Raw genomic sequence first — 20,835 nt, 5'->3', positions numbered from 1 at the left:
TCGTACCACAGGTGTGTGGGCACATCTGTAAGTGCTACAGTGTAGCAGCTCAGTTTGAGGAATGCAGGGAAAAAATCATCGAAATGCCCAATATCATCCGAGACCTCTGTCACATCTTGTACTATGGAAAGGTCAGTCTTGCATCTTCTGTGTGTGCTTTATTCTTCTTTTTCTTTTCAGCAGTTTGAACTAAAAATAGCAATTTCCAATTTTCCTCGCTTCCTCTCAGGGTCTCTCAAAGACTGCAGCCCTGGCGGTTCAGTGCGTCAGCTCCTTTGCGGTGGATTTCTTCCTACAGACCCATCTGTACCACGCTGGTGTGCTTTGGCACCTGCTGGTCTATCTGTTCAACTACGACTACACTCTAGAGGAGAGTGGCGTGCAGGCTAGTCAGGACACAAACCAGCAGGAGGTCGCTAACAACTTGGCCAAACTCAGCCTCATAGCCCTGAGCCGTCTGGCAGGCTACACACCAACGCCACAAAGCCCTGATGGAAACAACCCTGTTTCAGAGACCAATGGCATAGAGGGTACGCCTCCAGAGAACCCCACTATCCGAAAGAGCTTAGCAGCCATGCTGACTCCATACATCTCAAGGAAGCTGGGCACGACATCTCCCGCTGAGGTCAGTTGAATATGTTGCTAAGTAGACATTAATGGACGTTGCTAAGCATCAGTGAGCAGAGGCCAAATGCTGTGCTCAAAGCAAACTTCTCTTTTTTGCGTTCAGGTCTTGAAGTTGCTGAACAGTAACTCGGAGAATCCCTACTTGATCTGGAACAATGGGACACGAGCCGAGCTGCTGGAGTTCCTAGAGATTCAGCAGGAGGGAAACATCAAAAGAGTAGGAATGACTTACAAGTGCTTTCAGACTGCCTTTCACGATAAATGATCCAAAACTGGAGTGAATCACGCAACTTCTCTGGTTTCTTGGCAGGGAGAAAATGATAAAAGCTTTGGTGCTGAGTTTGTGTTCAGTGATCACAGCAAGGAGCTCATAGTGGGTGAGATTTTTGTCCGAGTCTACAATGAACAGCCATCTTTTCCACTGGAGGTGAGGAGAAGAAAGTATTAGACAATTAGGACCAAATTCAGGTTTGGACTTTTAGTAATCCATAAGTAACTTGTTTTACAATCTCTGTCTTCAGTACCCAAAAGCATTTGCAGCCAGTCTGCTGGACTATGTTGGCTCCCAGGCTCAGTACCTCAACACTCTGCTGGCCATGAGTCAGAGTAACAAGGTAGAGTCCCAGCAGCACGCTGAAAGGCTTCGCTTTGCTGAAATGGCTTTAGAGGCCCTCCGTAATGTCATCAAGAACAACCCTGGTGAGCTTCCAGACTGACTGACGTTATGTTTATTTAAGTGCTGTGAGTTTGGAGCTTCTTTCTAAGTATTTCTCTTGGTGTAATTACAGGATCAGAGTCGGAGTGCATCGGTCACTTCAAGCTGCTCTTCTCCTTGTTGCGGGTTCATGGAGCTGGTAGAGTGCAACAGCTGGTTTTGGAGGTAGAGATCAACAGGTCTTGGGTCCTTACATGTACTTACTGTGAATCCCTGGATTGTTATCATATTGGTGTCTTCTGCAGGTTGTGAATACAGTGACATCAAATCAAGAGTGTGTGAGCAACATCGCTGAATCTCTAGTGTTGTCCAACCTTCTGGTGCTGCTGCACTCACTTCCTTCCAGTGAGAAAACACAACTGACTGTCATACTCTTTGTCTTTCCTCTTCTCCCTATCCCTGTAATGCATCTTCACACACACTGAAATACTCCTTTGTGTCCTTCAGGCAGGCAAATGGTGCTGGAAACCCTCTATGCACTCACGTCTAACACGAAGATCGTCAAAGAGGCAATGGCCAAAGGTCAGTGTTCTACTGTTTGTTTGTTTTTGTTGTTGTTTGTTTTTTAGTGATTGCTGGCTACATTTATCTGAATTTTGAATCACAGATGTTTCTGTTAATCTTTATGTCCTGCAGGTGCTCTGATCTATTTGCTGGACCTCTTCTGTAATTGCACACACCCCCAGGTTCGCACACAGACTGCAGAGCTCTTCTCAAAGATGACTTCAGACAAGCTGGTTGGGCCAAAGGTCAGATTGGAGTTAAAAAAATAAATAAAAGACTTAATCACTCTCCTCTCCCTTTTACCTTATGATGTGTCGCAACATATCTTCAACTCACTTTTGCTGTTTCATATTCTGCTTTCTCTTTTAGGTGCGTCTAACACTGATGCGTTTCCTCCCTGGTGTATTCATGGATGCCATGCGGGACAATGCTGAGGCAGCAGTTCACATATTTGAGGGAACGCACGAAAACCCTGAGCTCATCTGGAATGACAGCTCAAGGGAGAAAGTGTCTACTACTGTCCGGGAGATGATGCTTGAGTGTGTGACAAACACTGTTTTAACCAGATAACGAATAGTTAGACACTCTAATAGGATGTTTTATGTCTTGTACTAAATCACTTTAAATCTTTTCCAGGCACTTTAAACAGCAGAAAGATAATCCTGATGTGAACTGGAAAGTAAGTATGAAAAGTCATTATTTTAAGTTGGTGTATCTGTAGGAACTATGAATGTGAAACTAAACTCCTAATCTGTGTGCTCAGTTGCCAGAAGACTTCACAGTGGCTTATGGAGCCGGACAGGGCGAGCTTGAAGTTGGTGGAGTCTTCTTGCGCATCTTTATTGCTCAGCCTGGGTGGGTGCTACGCAAGCCTCGAGAGTTCCTGGTGTCACTTCTGGAAACCCTGACTGAGCTCCTGGAGAAGAACAATCCCAATGTGAGCTTCCTAACTGAGAAACAACTACAAATTTCTAGTGAATGCAGAAGTTAGACTTTTTCTGTCTTATTCTGTTATCTTCTGCAGGGTGAGGCCCTGGAGACGGTTACCACGGCGGCAGTTTGCCTGTTCAGCACACAGTGCCAGCTGGCCGACCAGGTCCCTCCTTTGGGCCACCTGCCTCGGATCTTGGCGGCACTCAACCACAAGAACAATGCCGTGCCCAAGAGCTCCATCCGCCTCATCCATGTACTTTCAGATAATGAGGTAAGAAACTAATTTTAATGCAAGACTACAAAAAATCAGAACCATCTTAAGCCAGTTTAAATGTTTTATGTAAAAGTGACACCTCACCCACATCAACTAAGATATGCTTTGTTTCGTGTAGCTGTGTGTACGGTCCATGGCTTCTCTGGAGACTATTGGCCCTCTGATGACAGGGATGAAGGTTCGGGCGGACATGGCTGGATTGGCTTGTGAAGCTCTCAACCGCATGTTCCAGAAGGAGCAGACAGACCTAGTTGCCCAGGTGCACTGTCACCCTTGCTGTTATTATCCCTCACTATGTTTCATGTGTCCTTAATGGAACTTTCTATAACAACTTAACAGGCTCTGAGGGTGGAGCTGGTTCCATACCTCTTGAAATTACTGGAAGGAATCGGCCTGGAGACGTTAGAAAACCCTTCAGCTACTAAGGCCCAGATAGTTAAAGCTCTGAAGTCCATGACTCGTAGTCTACAGTATGGAGAGCAGGTATGATCGAATTATTAAAGTCATCGAATGATTGGTATGATTGTTTATTTAACAATCAAATATTTGAACTCTTGCTTGTTTTTTTTCCATAGGTGAATGAAATTCTTGCAAAGTCTTCAGTATGGAGTGCCTTCAAAGACCAGAAACACGATCTTTTCATCTCAGAGTCTCAGACTGCAGGTTACCTGACAGGTAAAGTTTTCTTTTTTGCATATTAGAAGAGTGATTAACCTGAATAACAAGCTAAACTGTTAAAATATAAAGTGCTTTAAAAGGTAAGTCTTCTGCATCTTTCTCTGAGCTGATGATGGATCTTAATGCTTTGCTTTACCCTAAAAAGGCAAAACACCTTATGGCTGACTCCTCACTTATGCTTAAACCCAGCTGTCCTATAACTTCCTGGCCCTTCCCTTCCTCTTTTTTCCTCCACATTTCCTCCTCAGGGGTTTCCACTCCTTCTCTCCTGGCCGCCAGCAGCCCACTGCGAGGTGGGCTCTAGACTCCTGAACTGGGCCCTCACAGCCCTCCTCTCTTTTGCTCTGATGCAGGTAGACCGTCCTGGCTCCTACCATCATTCCTCTTTACCTCCATCCTGGCTGCACATGCCATTCTCCATTCCCACCCATTTCATCTTACTCACACTGAAAATAATTCATTACCTCTTAACACCCGTTCTGGATCCTCAACATGTATTGGAAAACAGCCAGCTTGTGTTATGTATGCAATATGTAGCCAGCACATTTTAAAAGGCTGAAATGTAGAGTTACAAGTGAAAAACATAGAAAATAGAATCAGATTTTCTAGAAAATTATCCATTAGTTGTTTACACAGTAGTCAAACTAAATTAAGCCCATGGAAAACATTGTAGCCAGTGTAGCGATCATCCCATCCATGCTTGGTGTCTTAGTGTGTAGTACATCATTCTAGCTCCCCATTAGCCCTGCATCTATCCTTGTAATTTACATCTGAACTGTCTCTTCTGCCTTGCTGTCATTGTAGGTCCAGGAGTAGCAGGTTACCTTACAGCAGGAACGGGCACCACAGTAATGCCCAACGTCCCACCCCCTGTGGACAATGACACTGGAGACCAAGGCTGAAGGACACGCACACTGAAAGGCTCAGGCACCCAGAGTGCAGCTTCACGGCCGCAGCTCAGAGAGGGACTGTTCAGCTCCCCACATGAAGGGGATGTTGAGAGGAAAACAAAACAACTGAAAAAAAGACGAGTGAGAGAGCGGGCCGTCATTGACTGTCACCAAAACCTCTGCGACACCTCCTGCAGCGTCACTCTGCTTTGCCCCTTACAAATGACACTCAAGTCTTCAGAAATGCTTTGTTTTAATGGATGACCACATTTGTTTAGTTTCTGTTCTACTTTTCTTATTTCTTCTAATGACAGAGAAGAGTTTACTTTTTGTATGAATATATTTTTTACTCTTGATTTTTTTTTTTCATTAGACAGTCATGGGAAGACTGAGGCTTCTTTTTTGTTAATTTTTTTTTCTCTTTGGCATATTCTGATTGGCTACCTTAACCTTACATCTCTGAGGCCTCATTTGTGACGAACAAGCGCACAGGACCTATCCACCACTGAAATAAACATTTTGTTTACTTGTCTATATTAACGCATTCTCATGTGGAAAAGAAAAAAAAAATCACGGGACATGAAGAAATGGATGTGTATGATTTCTCTGGCCTATTTCTCCAAAAGAAAATGCCACTTTAACCCCTTAGACTTCTGCTGACCTCTGGTCTGCTTTGATCAGGTCAGCTTCAGTCCTCTTCTGTCAAAGATGACACAGAGCTCTCATAATATCCAGCCTTTTTTTCCTCTGATCTTATTCATACTTCATTCTGCTCTCTCTTTGAAGGCTACCCTTTTCTGCCTCATATTTTTTAAAGTAACTCTCCCCCAGAATGCAAAAAGCACTAGAATATTTATGAGTGAATAATAACCACCTGAAATGAGCTTCTGCTGACATGACGAATGACATTGACTCTGATTACCAATCTATGTGAAAGACTAGTGCAATTTGTGAAATGTTCAATGTAATATTACGTATATAAACTTTATATTGAATGTACATTGAAAAAAAAAAAAATCAGTTGACACTTGTACATAAAATTTTAAGAATAAAAGGGAACCCACAGTGTTGTTCTACTTGTTTTTTCTGTTCACAATAATTATAGCTGTTAAGTCTGTTGAGAGAGAGAGAGAGAGATGAAAAGGGGGGCGGGTATGTATCAAAATATTTCTCAATCCAATCACTTTTGCAGTTAAATGTTTTTATACAAGAATCAATGTGATATACTTGAGGCCTCAGGCAATATGTTTGTTTGCTTATAAGTGCAAATGTTTCATAGAGTTATGTCATTTATATTATGTCAATCTATTTGAGAACCATAACTTTTCACGGATGTGGATATTGAATTTATAGTGGATTACACCAGCTACATAGATGCCATGAATTAGGGACTAGGTCTCACCTCATAAGCCTGACCGTAAATCAAGGAAATTCATAAAAATTGTCAATACAGCTGCCATTGAGGGCAATGTGAATAGGGAAAATGTGCTAAAAATGAAAACGGTTTTAATATATTTATGTCAGAATTTAAAAAAAAAAACACGGTCCCTTCAGTGAAGTTTTCAAGTTTCTAATTTTTAAAACATTAATATATAGTTTATCACCCCCAATTCGCTTTCTAATGTCTGTAGCGGAACCTTTGAAACGTTCACTCCAGTCGGTCAGATTAGCAGGTAACGCCGGAAGTTGCGCCAAAGGCGCGAACACTATCAACAAAGATCACAATTTATATATCTAAACTATTACGATTAAATTGTTTTAAAATGTATGTCAGTTAGTTAAACCCATATCTCGGGACTGTTGGTTGGACTGTTGGTTTACGATAACATGAGCAGTGGTAGTTTTTGGATGTTTTTATGTTGTAACTGAGCTACATGCAGGTTTGAACGTTAGCTCGCAAGTTTATGTTGCGCAGCTAACATAAAGTCAGTGTAGGCTTTCTAAAAAGTGACAACAGACTCGCTGATAAGCCGCACTAAGGTAAAACTAGCTTCATATGACTAATCAGAGTTTATACTGATTCCCGTCGGAATACACAGACTGTCTTTACTGGCGCTCTTGAGCTCTTCTATTAAAGGTAAGTAACTAGTAAGTTATTATTTTAAGCTAATAGCAGGCTTGTGTTGAATGTATGGCGGTGCTTAAGGTGCTTAGTCATAACTTAATCTTTGTAGGTGATCATTTTATATTTGGATGCTACTGCTAAGGCCAGCCACAGCCATTATAATAAATGCCAGGTCTTGTCGCTGGTACAGGGTCACCATGTCTAAGGCAGAAAAAGTAGCCTTCATTGTGAAGTTTGTGGAAAGTGAAGGATCAAAAAAAGACTGTGCTGCCAAAGCTTATGAGGTAAGCTCTACTGCCTGGTCCAGTCTTTCTTCTAGTGTTTACTGTCTCTTTGTTTTACAAATTGGTAATCATGTTTGTCTCCGGTTTATTCAGACCATTTTGGAGCTGCAATCTGAAAAATATTTGAAAACCATCACAGAAGATGATGTTTTGCGCATGGATAAGAAGGACAAGTCTCTGTTTGTGTTCACCAGTTTTACATCTCCAGCCTTTCTTCACTGCAAGAAGGTTGAACTCTACACTTTTAAACAGTGAAATGTCACTCCTGAGGCTCTATCAGAGATTGACTCTTGTTTTGTTTTTTTTATTTCTTGTGCAGCTTGGTTGCAGAATAGTGAGTCCACTGGTGGTGTTGTACTGCCTGCAGCAACAGCGTTGTGTCCCCAAAGCAGAGAAGCCTGTCTATAACATGGCCATGGCTGATGTCACCATTTGCTGCACCAGTATGGACAGAGCAATACGGGTAAGAGATCTGCTATATACATTTTAATAAAATATGAAGCACTGAGACATGTTTATGTCCATACCTTCTCTCACACTCCAGGAAGAGCTGATGGATCTGGTGCAGCTCATGGGTGGATGGGCCTATTCGGATCTAAACGTATCTGTTACACACCTGATTGCAGAAGAGGTGGGCAGTAAAAAGTACCTGGTAGCAGCCAGCCTCAGTAAACCCATCCTGTTGCCTATGTGGGTTAAAGCCTGCTGGGAGAAATCACAGGATAGGTATGTACTGTGATTTACATGGCTACATCTATTAAATGAAGACTTGTGTTTCCTGTTTGATACAAATTCACATTTTAAATCACTGTACATTTACAAAAACATGAATGGTGTCTCTGTACTGCTTTTCCAGTCTTTTCAGATATACAGACCTGCCCTTAGAGGACTACCTTTGCCCTGTGCTGCGTGGCTGTAGTGTTTGTGTGACAGGTCTGTCCAGCACAGAACGCAAAGAAGTACAAAGACTTTGTGAGCAGCATGGGGCCAACTACACCGGTCAGCTCAAAATGAATGAGTGTACACACCTCATTGTTAATGAACCAACAGGTAAGTCACCAGTATTTTAAAAAAAAATGATGTAATGCCATCATTTGTGCGTCATTGATTGTCATCGATCGTACTTGGTTCTAGGTCAGAAGTACGAGTGTGCTCGGAAGTGGAATGTGTATTGCGTGTCTTTGCACTGGCTCTTTGACAGCATAGAGAAGGGCTACTGTCAAGATGAGAGCAGGTACACTGTGGAGCGCAATGCTTCAAAAACCACTCGACCACACACTTCCACACCTACTGCTACCAGCAAGAAGGATGGTGAGTCGCATTTGATAAGATGATAAAGGTTTTCCACAGTAATTCAGAACCTGTTTGTCTTTAATGATTGAAGAGTTATGTTTTTCATTTCCAGAGGGTCCGTCACTGTTGGGCTTGAGCAACATTTCTGTGAACACTAGCAGAACAATAAACGACACGGCTCTCACCAATAACAGCACTGTCAGCCACCTGGAAGCTCCAGACCCCATAGAGAGTCTGGATCTTACTGTGTGCCCTGCTGATGATTTATTGGATGGCTGTAAGGTAAGTAGATGGTCTGCAGTTTTCTTTTTATAGAGATTTTATGTATTTCCTCTTTCAATTCTGTAGTAGGAGTTAGTTGAGTCTATAAATGATAAACTTGAGGCTTTCTGTCATTTTGTGTTAAATGTCACACAGCTGTATCTGTGTGGCCTGCCAGGGAATAAACTGGAGAAGTTACGGCGTCTTGTAAATGCTGCAGGAGGTCTGCGCTTCAACCAACCCAGTGAGGAGCTCTCTCATGTGGTCATGGGCGAGCTGGACCAGGACCTCAATAATTTTCTTTCCAAAGCAACTCACAGGTCTGAACTAAAGAGCTTTAATAACCTTCATGATATTTATATCCTCTGTATTAATACAATAACTTGGAGATTCTAATGTTTCCTTTCATACCAAAATATGTTTGGTTGGACTGCAAAATAATTTAGACTAAAGGCTATTACACACTGAGAAATGGAGATTCTAGGTTTATCCAATTCTCAACAGAATTCAGCAACAGGGAGAATTGCGTGCTTTGATCCAGGAGTGAAAGCTCTATCGTGGCCGCTTTTTGCCCACTTTAATATCCTTTCTGCATGTATTGAAACAGCAGCTTTATAGTAAAAAAGTCCAGATGCAAATGGGTCCATCACCCACTGACTCATTATAATACAAAAAGTAAGTCAAAGTAACCATTGAAGAGCTAAAATCTTATATTAAACAAGAATCTGAAACATTTGTCTTTAAAATAGTCGGTCGTCTCAGCTCTTAAACACAGAATGTTGGAAAAAAAAAAGTCTTGATGCATGCTCAATCATCCAGGTAAAATTGAAACTTAAAAAAAAAAAGTTTATATTTTATCTGTCTAACATTTCCACACACACTTTTTCAATGTAGCCTTTAAATCTTTCTCCCATAAAGATGACATTTAATGAGCTTCCCTGTACCCTTAATGACAAGTTTTGTCAGCATAGGTCAATAAAAATGTGGTTTGATGACCATTAGAACAGGGTCTTAAATCTTCAACTACATCCCAGCTTTTTGGATGTCAGCATTCTCAAAAAAATTAAAAACACAAATATGAAAAAAGAAAGGCAAGGATTAAGACTAGAGATGGACCGATCCGATATTACGTATCGGTATCGGTCCGATACTGACCTATATTACTGGATCGGATATCGGAGAAAAATAAAAAATGTAATCCGATCCATTAAATATCACGAAAGCACCTCACAAAACTTGCAACACGCCGTAACTCACCTCAGAACGTTAGCACGTCGGAGCAGTATGCATCACGTGATAGAGCAGCTGTGGCATGCGGGACCTGTCGGTGGTCTGGATAGCATGTGGAGCTTCGCTAGCAACCCGGCATTTCATCTCTGACAAAGTTACCCCGAGAGAAGTAAAGCAAGTGTGTAAGTCCATCTCTGAATGTTTGTAAAGCATTCCTGCGTTAAGCTTAACTAGCGACTGCCTCTCGCTCTCCGGCTGCTACTTCAATCATGAAACTGCTTAATGATCAGCTGATCGGCTTTTCTGTCGCAAGTCCGTCTCTCTTGTTTGCTTTTGGCCCACTTTGCACCAGAAAGAGGAAACCAGCGGCTGAACAACAGCAGCACGTTTAAGCTTGATCAGCTGTTGTTAGAATTTATTTAATATTACTTTCTACTCCAGGATCTTTTTCTACGTAGCTGACGGCTGGTAACTGTGCAGGGGCGGATCTAGCAAAGTTTAGCCAGGGGGGCCGATAGGGCATTAACAGGGAAAAGGGGGCACAAAGACATACTTTTCTTTCTTATTCTCATTTAAAATGTCGAGCTTTTAATTATTTAATATTTATCTGAATCTTACACCCAAAGTTTTAATCTGATGTAAAATGTATAGAAGTCCATTATTGTATATAGTAACTGTTAAGTCTAATATATATACCCTAGTAAGCTATAGTACTTTTTCCTTTGGGAAGGTACCATCTGTGCAGTCTGCAATTTTGTTGAAGAAAGATGTTGAATCTATTTAATATTTCTTGAAAAATAATTGATTTCTGTGCATTTTTTTTTTCACACTGCATCAAATTAAGGTTGATTACGTTGATTAAGCATCATGAGGTGGAGCGTGAGGGGTGGTTCCCTATTTTTTATTTATTTATTTTTGTTGTTGCTGGGAGTTGGAACCCTATTAGTTAGGTTGCTTAATATTTATGCTAAGTACTCTTTAAAATACCAGAATAGGGAGGATGGTGTAGGTTTAAGTTTATTAGATTGATCAGTATTGCTGAACTATGAAATATTTTTTTTGCATACAGGTATAACAGAATAGCTTTAGTGTAGTTGTTGTTTTAAACTTGAGTATGAACTTATACAAAATGCAGCAAGATATTTAAAAAACAGTTTTGTTGATTAAAAAACATTATATCGGATTCATATCGGTATCGGCAGATATCCAAATTTATGATATCGGTATCGGACATAAAAAAGTGGTATCGTGCCATCTCTAATTAAGACATAATGTGGTTAATATATAATTTATGTTCTCTCTGTAATTCACAGGCCCCATGTAGTAACAGTAAAGTGGCTAATAGACAGCTTCTCAAAGGGCACTCTGCTCCCAGAAGCCAGCTACCTCCACCCTGACTGTCTGCCTCCTGCTCCAGCTGATGTAGTGGTGCCGGGTTACCACACTCCCAAATCCCGGATCTCAACTGGTCCACCTGCTGGCAGCCCGAGCACTCCGGGGAGAAAGAAAGCAGACGAGGATCTACTGTCACAGTACATGGATGATGACCCTACAGTGAGTAAGTATCTGTTGCTGACGGTGTTCGTATGGGATCAAGAGTCTGTATAAGACAGCTGAATGAATAAGATTCAGACTTAGGTTAGTTTTACATATTGGTACAGCTGCTCATATCCGTTTGTGTTCCAGTTGATATGCCGCCTCCACCACCAGCAGAGAGTAAAAGCAGGAAGTCCATTAGTACAACTGCAGAGCTCCAACCTGAATCCTGGGTACCAAACCGCACTAATGGGACAGAATCCACCCTGCAGGAAGCCAGCGAGGCAGGACTGTTTTTCGGGAAACGTTTCCTTCTTGTGGGGTTTGGTACGGAGGCAGAGGCACAGCTCTCTCTGCTGGTGACAGAACATGGAGGCAAAGTGCTGATGGGCCGCTCCCGGGTTGTCGCAGACTATGCTGTGGTCCCTCTCTTGGGGTGCTCAGTGGAGGCCACAGTGGAAGAGGTGGTCACTGATACCTGGCTGGTAAGTTTGTTAATAGTGCTCCATGTTATGAGAGTGCCTTATGCTTTTGATTGACCTATTTCTCTCATTAAACCTCAGGTCATGTGTGTGGAGAAGGAGTGTGTCCTGCAGCTGTCCTCCCACCCTTTGTTCACTCCTGTCCCAGTGATGGACGGACAGTTTCCTCTCAAAGATTGCGTCCTCTCTGTCAGCCAGTTCACCGGAGCAGAGAGGGAGTCTTTGGTGGAGCTTGCCAAGCACCTTGGAGCCGAGTATGACTACCTTACATGCACCAGTCGTTATGTTTAGGCATAATATCCATAAACATTAACTACTGCAGGAACGTTTGATTAAACTTTTAAATTAGCTGGTATTTGCATTCATTATTATGCATGAACACTCAATGTGAAGCCAGTTGCTTTGTGTTCAGAGCAGTAATGAGGATGAATTTCTGTTTTCTGTACATTTTTCTATCTGTATGTGCTCCTGAGCAGTAGGATGATACAGCTGTTTAATAAAAGAAGAAGCTGCCCTGGCCTGTGTGCATTGCTGTAACTTAAATTCACTTGCTCTGCTGCATACTTTATAGCCCAGTCTTGCTGCTCATTAGGAGATATGTGTGTTAAATCTTTAAATTTGTTTTGTGTCTCCTTGCTGCAGCGTCCAGGATTATTTTGTGCGCCTGGCCAACCAGAAGAAAGGCATGCTGGCCAGCACGCATCTGGTGCTGCAGAGCCCCGAGGGCACAAAGTACCAGGCAGCAAAGAAGTGGGGGCTTCCTGCTGTTACCATGCACTGGATACTAGAGTCTGCTCGAACTGGGAAGAGAGCAGAGGAGGGAAGATTTTTAGTTGATCTGCCACCCTCACCAGGTTAGATAACTAACTTTGCTAGATCTGTTTTATGATCTGTAATTCTCAACACACGATATAAATTACATTAAATTAAACCGTATGATGGAGTTTGGCTGGAGTTTTAAGAGGCATTCATTTGTAGCACCAGTTTGACCTGATTGCTAATGACTACCACCAGAGATTTTCCTGGCTCGGGATGGGTCTTTATAAGAACGATAGTTTAGTTTTTATTGGTTTTTAATTTTAGTTTAGTTTTAGTTCCAGTTCGCTTAATTTATTAAATTCATTATGTTATTAAATGTAATTGTAGACTCAAGTTTGTCTAGTGTGTCATTGCTTATTAATGAGACTGGCTGTTTTTATTTTGTTCTTCCACAGAGAGGGATGAAGAGAGTTTTGTAGGTGGTTCGCAGAAACAGATTATGCCTCCAGCGGCTCGTTCCTCTCCAGAAATCCCTTTGTTGGGTCCCCGGAGCGGTAAGGCTGTCACTCCTCTGGATTTAGGCCGCTTTCAGAGCAAAGTGTTCCGATCTGTTTTGGATGAGATGAAGCCCAAAGAGGACATCAGCACCCCAAAACAAAACCAGGAGGGTGGCAGAAGGAACCCACTACAGAACGAGGCCTCCCTGCAGCTGGACACCCCTTCTCGTTTCCTCAACCGAGACCAGCTCTTCAGACCCTCTTTTAATGTCAAGGTTGGGATTCACTGAGCAGCTTACACTTCTGGCATTTCATGTTTGCTGATATTTGATTAATGTTTCTCTAAATATGTGTATTTATATTATTTAGGATGCACTTGGAGCTATGGAAACTCCGGGTGGGGCATCGAAACCAGGGAAGAGGATTGAGACTCCACTCACTGATGTCATCAACAGGAACCTGAAAGTAGCGCTGGCTAATAGCACCCGCAATAATGTCTCAGAGATGCAAGCAGTCTCTGCCAGTCCCCAGCTTGCAAAGACAGCTGAGAAGGAGGTAAACACTAGTACTGCTATACAAATGTGTTAGAGCCTGGTGGTTACAGAGCCACAGCACATCTTAGCGATTATCAGTGTTAGATTGAAGTACACACAGGTTTTTATTTCCCAGTCACAAACATAACAACTCAAAAGAAAGACAGACAAAAACAATATGGTGTTTGCGTGTTAGAGTCCACGAAAAGAAGCCGGGCCCCTGAATGGTGTTGTGGTCTGCGTGGGAAAGAAACTGAGCAAAATGCAGAGTGAACTAAACGCCATCGCTGCCTCGCTTGGAGCCGACTTCAGGTTTGTAAACTTTACTTAAGAGATTTTTATTGTATTTCATTTTTTTAAACCTTTCAAATCCTGGTTCTATCTGTCGCCACTCTCCCTCTATTTCGAGCTAAGCATGCTTTCCCAGTGTCAGCATTTTAAAACCACAGAATGAGAATTAATGTTTGGTTTTACCTGTTTGTTCTTATTTTTTCATCATATGACTTTTAGAAATGACAGTTTTTCACTTTGATTTCCTTCAAGTCTGAGCAATAAATCAGTTCCATAAACTGGGCTTACATAAGGATTAAGGCCAAAGTCCAAGTATACTGCTTCTAAATCATCATGACACCTGTACAAAGAATGGGTGAAATGTTTTGCTTACTGATCACGAATTATCAAAAAGTAACCCATCAATGTTGTAAGAAAGTCCTGGAAAGTAACACTTTATCAGTTGATTTTATTTTTTGCAAATATGATGCAAACGGTACAAACATATCTTTGCTAACTTCTTTTCAGGTGGGCTTGTGACGATACAGTAACACACTACATTTACCAGGGCCGTGTGGGGGACAACACCCGGGAATACAGAGGAGTGAAGGAGAGAGGGCTCCATGTGGTCTCCCAGTACTGGTTGCAGGCGGTGGGTTTCCCAGTAGTGTAGTGTTTTCTCACTGATTTCTAATCATTTGTGACAGCTGATTAAGTCTGCTGTGTGAAAGTGATGCTGTGTTCGTGTTATTTGAAGTGATATAAGGTAGTGTAAAACACAGTACACTGTTGAAGCCCATCCCAGTATTTAGTGGGTAAGAGGCAGGCATCAGCTGATCTGCAGAAAATTAACACACACATGTTAGGAAACAATTCAGTCTTTAGTTTCTTTCAACCTGAGCACATAAACCATGCCTATAAAAGGTTCAAGCCACATGCTTCTGTTTCCTTTGCTTAAACAAGCATTTAGAGAAATTACGTCTTCATAAAGATTCACAAAGCTGCATTAAGATGCAATTGATTTCATTTGGGTATTATTTGTATTCTCCTGCAACATTTCACCCTGGGGAAGCAATTAGCATCTCATCAACAAAAGCAGAATACTAAATGAAAAACGTCTTTGATGTGTAAATTCAGAGGCATCGTCGTTTCAGTGGTGTGTCTCCTCATAATTGTTTTATTTAGTTACGTTTTGGTGTGTAGATAAATACTGTGTGCAGTAACGTGTCTGTTTTCATCCTGTGCAGTGCGCTGATGAGCAAAGGCACGTCCCGGAGTCTCTCTATCCTTTCACCTACAACCCTAAGATGAGTTTAAACCTGAGCCAGGTGCCCAGCAACTCTCAGAGGTCACCACCTGTAACACGAACACAACGCAAAGACATCAGGGAGACGAAGGAAGACGAGGTGGGTCTGATTTGAAAGTCAGAGTTAGTGGGGGACCTGTGTTGGTTTAGGATGGAATTTCTCAGGAAAATCAGGATGTATTGTTCAATTAATGCTGGGATGTCACAATTATCTTTCTTTTCCTGTTTAATTGATCTTTAGTTTTCTTTGTCGCAGTTTGTGCACAATCCCACACAAGAAGCTGCAACCCAACGCCGTGTGAGTGATGGAAGCACAGACCAAGAAGAGATGAATGATAGCACAGAAAGGAGGGGTGAGTGTCTTTTCTGTTGCTGGTAATTAAATCCACTGAGCTTCTGCATGTACTTGAAACGAGTCTAAGACTCTCAAGGCTCACCACCAATCTGCAAATCTGTCCATAACTTCTGGAGTAATCCTGACAAACCAAGCCTGTCACAGAAGTAAAAGGTCTTCAGTATACATGGTTGTATATGAGGTTTTACATATTTTTTGCTATCCTGATATTTTAGAAACGCTAGAGATGAGAGAGAACCTGCAAAGACAACTGCAGGAGATCATGTCAGCCACTAAACTGACGACAGGGAGGCGTACCTCAGTCAGGCTCGCTAGGATGGGATCCGGAGGGGCAGACTTGGGCCCCCACACACCCGAAGGGAGCAGAGTTGGACGGAGCGGTAATAGACGGACTCTAGAAGCTCTGAGGTATGAAAGAAGCTGCTTATGTTAAAACTAAAAGAAGCTTGAATCTCTTAAGGAATCTGGCAGCAGCTCAGGGCGTTTTGCAGAGTCCACTATAAAAAATTTAAAGTGCTTTTTTATTTGTTTAAAAAAAAAAAAGTGGAAGGTGCTGTATGCATGTTTGGGTACAGAGCTGTGGTGACAGCAGAAGAAATAGTAAATATCATCATTTTACCTACAGAACTATGTTAGCAGTAGGGGCGCGTTGAGCTTTGAAAAGTCCTTTTGTGTTAAATTCAGGATCTAAACCATATAAATACCATAGATGGTATTCTTTTGGCTTCACATAGCTGACTGCTCTGTTGTGATTTCAGGGTTCCTCGAGAAGCGGCTATGGACATGAACACAGAGCCATCCCAGAGTGAACAGATAGTTTGGGATGACCCCACAGCCAGAGAAGAGAGGGCCAAGCTCGCTGATAATTTACAGTGGCCTGGAAGCCCATCGCAGCACTCTGAGCCCCTCGCTCCTCCTCCAACTGCAGACAGCGGACCACAGCTAAGGGACTCCATGACGGACTCAGAGCTGGTAGAGATGGGTAAGAAATGAGGATCCAGCTGCACCAACTGTCTGAAAGCGTACAATGGGCTAAATTAATGCATAGAGGGGTTTACACCTACCTGGACAGATAAAGAAGATTTTGAACTGTGAATCATGCAAATGAAAATGAAAGGTCTAAGCTTTGGGAGGATGTAGCGATACGGTGAAGAAGTGGTGCATCTTAGTATAGAGCTCTCAAGTTAGTCTCAGGTCTATTTAAAGTCTGTGTATGCATATAATAGGGAAACACTGTTTCTGATATGTTGGTAACATTTCACCGTTGTCGCTCCCGCAGCTGCTTGTGACGTCATTGAGCAGCACATGAACAAGAAAGTCCTGACGCCTCCTCCCGAGGAGCCAGAGAATGACGTCCTCACTCCTAAAGCTCCCAGCATTGCTTTTCCTCTCGCCAACCCCGCAGTAGCACCAGAACCACAGGTGAAGGGTTCGAAATTTGCACTGACAACAACACGTGAAGCTTTAATCTGGTCTAAATGAAATTTAATTGCTCAGCATTGTGTAACACTTCTCTCCACTTTCCTGCGTTACGCAAACAGCTGCATGCTGGTGCTTATTCAGTTACATAATAATGAACTGATCATTTGTACTGCGCAGTGTACAATCTGTACGTCTCTTTCAAGCAAAGTACTAGTGCTAAAAGGTTGTTTATTTTTCTCAGGAGAAGAAGGAAGAAAAACAACCTCCCAGATTTCAGCTGTCCTCCCTCAGCCCCCAGGAGCGCATTGATTACAGTCACCTCATAGAGGAGCTTGGTGAGTCTCCCATCTAATTAGCGATCTAACGCTGTTTCATCGTGCTGCAGTACAAAAGGCAGCACATCAGAGACTGGAAGTCAGAGGAGCTAATCCCTGATGACTATAACTGAGGATCTGCCTCCAGGATATGGAAGTAGTTCCTCCAGCACTGTTTCCTCTGTCAAAAAAAGCATGACTCAGATCTTCACTGGTCATGACAAGTTATATCATTATTAAAACTTTCACACTGTATTTCTGCCTCAGCGCATCTTACTAGCTTAATAGCTTGACAGCCGTTCATCTGCTAGGCTTTAAACTTGGTGGGTGTATTGCTGGGAACTGAAATAAGTGCAGCGTTGAGTTTGAGGTTGTTAGAATAAACGGTTGTCATATATTGGCTAAAAGTTCACTTCATTACCAGCATTTCCCCTACAAGACGTGTTTGTTTGGCTGTCTCTGTGAGGTCATTTACTAACAGTAAAGCATTCTCAGTCCTCTTACACATGAGTTTAATCTTCACTAATTATTGGCAAACCGTAATCCAAAACTAAACCTGTTTCAACCAAACAAAAAGTTGCATTCAACCAATGTCTGCTACACTGATAATGTTGCATTTACTTCATCAGCCATAAATGCTGAAAGACCAGTCTGTTTCCACCGTTTTTGAGTTGCACATCTTCTCTTTCCAACCTGTAGAATATGAAAATACTCACTGGGGTCAGCGATCACATGTGAGGTCATGGAAAATGTGCTGTGATCCAACCTTTCGAGATCCAAACCAGTTTACCAGTTTAAAATAGGTGCACAGATGGTGACTATATCCATGGTGCTGGAAACATGTTATCAGAGGGTCTGATAGAGTCAGTGGAATAGGATAAACTTCATATTTATATTGCATTTTCATGCCATTCAGTTATCAGTGTTGCAGCCATAATCCCTGCACAGGCCAAGTGTACCATGTGTGTAGTTTTCTGTCTCTGTCTGTTGCTGTAGGTGGTGTAGTCTTGGATAAGCAGTCTTTTGACCCCAGCTGCACACACATCATCGTCGGGACACCCCTGCGTAATGAGAAGTACCTGGCAGCGATGGCAGCTGGGAAATGGATCCTGCACCGCTCGTACCTGGAGGCGTGCCGCTCTGTGGGTCTCTTCATTCAGGTCAGAATCCGAAGAGCAATCTTTGTCACACGTAAATATGATAGAAAGTCTGGGAATGTGGAATATAAGCGCTCGGATAACACCAATACTTTCAAGGAGAGTCCTTCATGCAAGTATCACCACACAGCCGTCATCTTAGGCTGTTATTTTAGACTAGACAAGGAACGGGTCACTTCTAATAAAAACCACAAAAAAGGTTTTCTTGACTTGTCCCCAAAAATCTCCAAATCTGTGATCTAGGAGGAGGAGTTTGAGTGGGGCAATAGCTCCATCCTTGACGCATTGCCCTCCATCACCTCCCAACAAAAGAGACTAGCGTTAGCCGGCATGCGCTGGAGAAAAAGCCTGCAGGGTCACTCTGAACACGAGGTACGAGCAGGCTCATACACACAATAAAAACCACGGCTCTGAGGCATTTTGTGTTCTATAAACAGGCATTTGTATTTTTCAGGGCGCCTTCAGTGGATGGACAGTCATGCTGAACATCGACCAGAGCAGAGAATCGGGATTCAGGCGGTTGCTGCAGTCTGGCGGGGCGAAGGTTTCTCAGTGCTTTTCTTTTCTGAGACACATCCAGGAGCATGCAGTCTTTAGCCAAGATAGATTAGCATCCTAAAAGTGTCTTAAAACAGCAACAGCTTCAGTAGGTTGATATTTATTTTTTGATATAATCTTTAGAAATGTCTGTGATGTAAAATTTGGAATCCTTGATAAAACTGAGCTAGTGAGTCAAAAGAAAGCGAGGAGAAAAAAAAAAGAGCTAAGAAGATGGGGCTGTTGTTTTAGATGGAGGTAAATAACCATCACAGCAGTATGCTGAAGGAAAGAATTGTGTTGTTTGCGGGTTTACGTTTGTCTGCTTCATTTGACTTCTTTCCACAAACACAGCAAACACACAGTCTGTCATTTCTCTGCAGGTCCTTCCTGGTCCCTCCCCATCCATGTACAAAGAGGCCACACATCTTTTTGCAGACTTCAGTCGACTCAAACCCGGAGACTTCAGAGTTGATGTTTTAGAGGCTACCTCACAAGGAGTCACATGCCTGAAGCCAGAATACATTGCAGACTATCTCATGCAGGTTAGCAGGGCTCTTCATTTATATATTCTCAGCTGAGTCTGATGCTGAATTTCTCACTTGAAAGACGTTTGATGTCTTCCATGTTGCAGCCCACACAAAATTGAATGTTAAAGATGGATTTTTAGCAATGGCCTTTTTTCCCATCTTTGCTTAAGGAGCCAACACCACCCATCGAGCTGTACCACCTGACTGAAGCTCCCTCTGAAGAAGCTCCAGGCACACCGTCACGTAAACGTAAAGCAGCAGCAGAGACCTCCAGGCTGAAAAAGAGCCGTGTGAACTGAAGTTAAATATCTTAAATATTTTCAACAATGTGAAGATGATTGTAAAAAAAAATCCCTATTTTTTATGACCTGTATGAAAATAAAATAAATGTAGCACCTGTATTGTAATACTGCATTTTTCATAGAGCGCCCTGGAGCTGCTGCTTGCACCGAGAGACTCTGCTTGTGATGGATGAGTTAATGAACGTCTGCAGAAAATGTTGAGTCACGTTTTGTAATTGCATGCGATGCTACTCTCTGGCCTGTAGAGGGCAGTAGTGTGTCAGTGCATGCCTCAGGTCTGATTTCTCAGCAGCAGAATGTAAACTCAAGTCTCCCAAGTGCTGTTTTAACATTTATATATTTAATAACTTTACTTATTGTTTAGGATTTTTTGGGGGGGGGGGTTAACCAAGCCTTCTATGATTTTTTTTTTCCAAATGTCCTGTTATAAGTGTGTGTTGTTAACTTTCTTTCTTTTGCAAAATAAAACCTGCCTGTGTATTTATTGAGAAATCATCCTGCCTAAGGCAGCTTATTAACTTAGTCTCTGACAAATTTGGTCAAATTGACATGTTTCTTGCCCTTCACTGGTTATAGCCCATTTGCATCATCTGTCGATCCCCCCTCCAGTCTAGTAAACACTAGATTTTGTTTACGCTGTTCATGTAGGCCTCTGGTACACTGATGTGTTGCTTCATACCAGCGTGCCAGCTGAGGTTTGAGGCCTCAGTTCTCTCTCATAAGATGGTTAAGTGGTTTAACCTCGTAATAGATGGACCAGCTGACCGCCTCCCCACAGGTTCAGTATTTAGAAGTGTGGGATTAGAGGAGGAATCCTGACAGGGAGGGAAACATGACTCAGATCCCAGAGGGCAGCTTAAGGTCACTCACAAAGTTTGGCAAGTTTCAAATTTTACAACCAACTAATTTTAATGGTAACAACCAAACCGTATTTAATTAAGCTGCATATTATAGGGCAAAGGACCTGTTCTTGCACACCGCACATACCTGTGAGCTGTGAACAAGTCCACCCTTGAACAGTTTTTCCTACAGGAAAGGCAAGGGTTAAATTATCGTATAATTTATATTGCTGTTAATTTTA

The 20,835-nt window shown here is 42.3% G+C and overlaps 2 protein-coding genes across 5 annotated transcripts in view; both read left to right on the top strand.

Annotated features, from left to right (window-relative positions):
- The window catches only part of dnajc13 (DnaJ heat shock protein family (Hsp40) member C13), a 31,502-nt gene extending 25,816 nt beyond the window's left edge, over positions 1 to 5,686 (top strand). For 3 of the 4 annotated variants that reach the window (XM_076888251.1, XM_076888249.1, XM_076888248.1), the window contains 17 exons: positions 12 to 131; positions 230 to 625; positions 731 to 844; positions 938 to 1,054; positions 1,149 to 1,326; positions 1,416 to 1,507; positions 1,588 to 1,687; positions 1,790 to 1,864; positions 1,979 to 2,091; positions 2,216 to 2,385; positions 2,483 to 2,525; positions 2,610 to 2,783; positions 2,871 to 3,050; positions 3,172 to 3,312; positions 3,393 to 3,536; positions 3,629 to 3,728; positions 4,536 to 5,686. In XM_076888251.1, coding sequence (XP_076744366.1) covers positions 12 to 131; positions 230 to 625; positions 731 to 844; positions 938 to 1,054; positions 1,149 to 1,326; positions 1,416 to 1,507; positions 1,588 to 1,687; positions 1,790 to 1,864; positions 1,979 to 2,091; positions 2,216 to 2,385; positions 2,483 to 2,525; positions 2,610 to 2,783; positions 2,871 to 3,050; positions 3,172 to 3,312; positions 3,393 to 3,536; positions 3,629 to 3,728; positions 4,536 to 4,633 — 2,355 coding nt within the window. In that variant the 3' untranslated portion in view covers positions 4,634 to 5,686. Of the gene's footprint in view, positions 1 to 11; positions 132 to 229; positions 626 to 730; positions 845 to 937; positions 1,055 to 1,148; positions 1,327 to 1,415; positions 1,508 to 1,587; positions 1,688 to 1,789; positions 1,865 to 1,978; positions 2,092 to 2,215; positions 2,386 to 2,482; positions 2,526 to 2,609; positions 2,784 to 2,870; positions 3,051 to 3,171; positions 3,313 to 3,392; positions 3,537 to 3,628; positions 3,729 to 3,979; positions 4,085 to 4,535 lie in introns of all 4 variants that reach the window. The other variant, XM_076888252.1, reaches the window with a different exon arrangement.
- Positions 5,687 to 6,291: 605 nt separating this feature from the next.
- topbp1 (DNA topoisomerase II binding protein 1) lies at positions 6,292 to 20,249 on the top strand. The gene is made up of 28 exons (XM_012919341.3): positions 6,292 to 6,698; positions 6,877 to 6,970; positions 7,064 to 7,198; positions 7,290 to 7,433; positions 7,515 to 7,696; positions 7,827 to 8,020; positions 8,105 to 8,281; positions 8,376 to 8,545; positions 8,681 to 8,844; positions 11,068 to 11,312; positions 11,441 to 11,775; positions 11,854 to 12,026; positions 12,415 to 12,626; positions 12,987 to 13,303; positions 13,398 to 13,583; positions 13,758 to 13,873; positions 14,360 to 14,483; positions 15,079 to 15,237; positions 15,394 to 15,490; positions 15,708 to 15,900; positions 16,251 to 16,474; positions 16,772 to 16,914; positions 17,156 to 17,249; positions 18,225 to 18,388; positions 18,629 to 18,757; positions 18,840 to 18,929; positions 19,306 to 19,467; positions 19,623 to 20,249. The coding sequence occupies exons 2-28, from the start codon at positions 6,884 to 6,886 to the stop codon at positions 19,749 to 19,751; spliced, it is 4,545 nt and encodes a 1,514-aa protein (XP_012774795.3). The 5' UTR covers positions 6,292 to 6,698; positions 6,877 to 6,883; the 3' UTR covers positions 19,752 to 20,249.
- The last annotated feature ends 586 nt before the right edge of the window (positions 20,250 to 20,835 follow it).

This window comes from Maylandia zebra, linkage group LG9 (genome assembly GCF_041146795.1).
Source record: "Maylandia zebra isolate NMK-2024a linkage group LG9, Mzebra_GT3a, whole genome shotgun sequence".
NCBI classification, from domain to species: Eukaryota; Metazoa; Chordata; class Actinopteri; order Cichliformes; family Cichlidae; genus Maylandia; species Maylandia zebra.
Note: the sequence above shows the minus strand (reverse complement) of the source record. Positions and strands in the feature narration are given on the sequence as shown.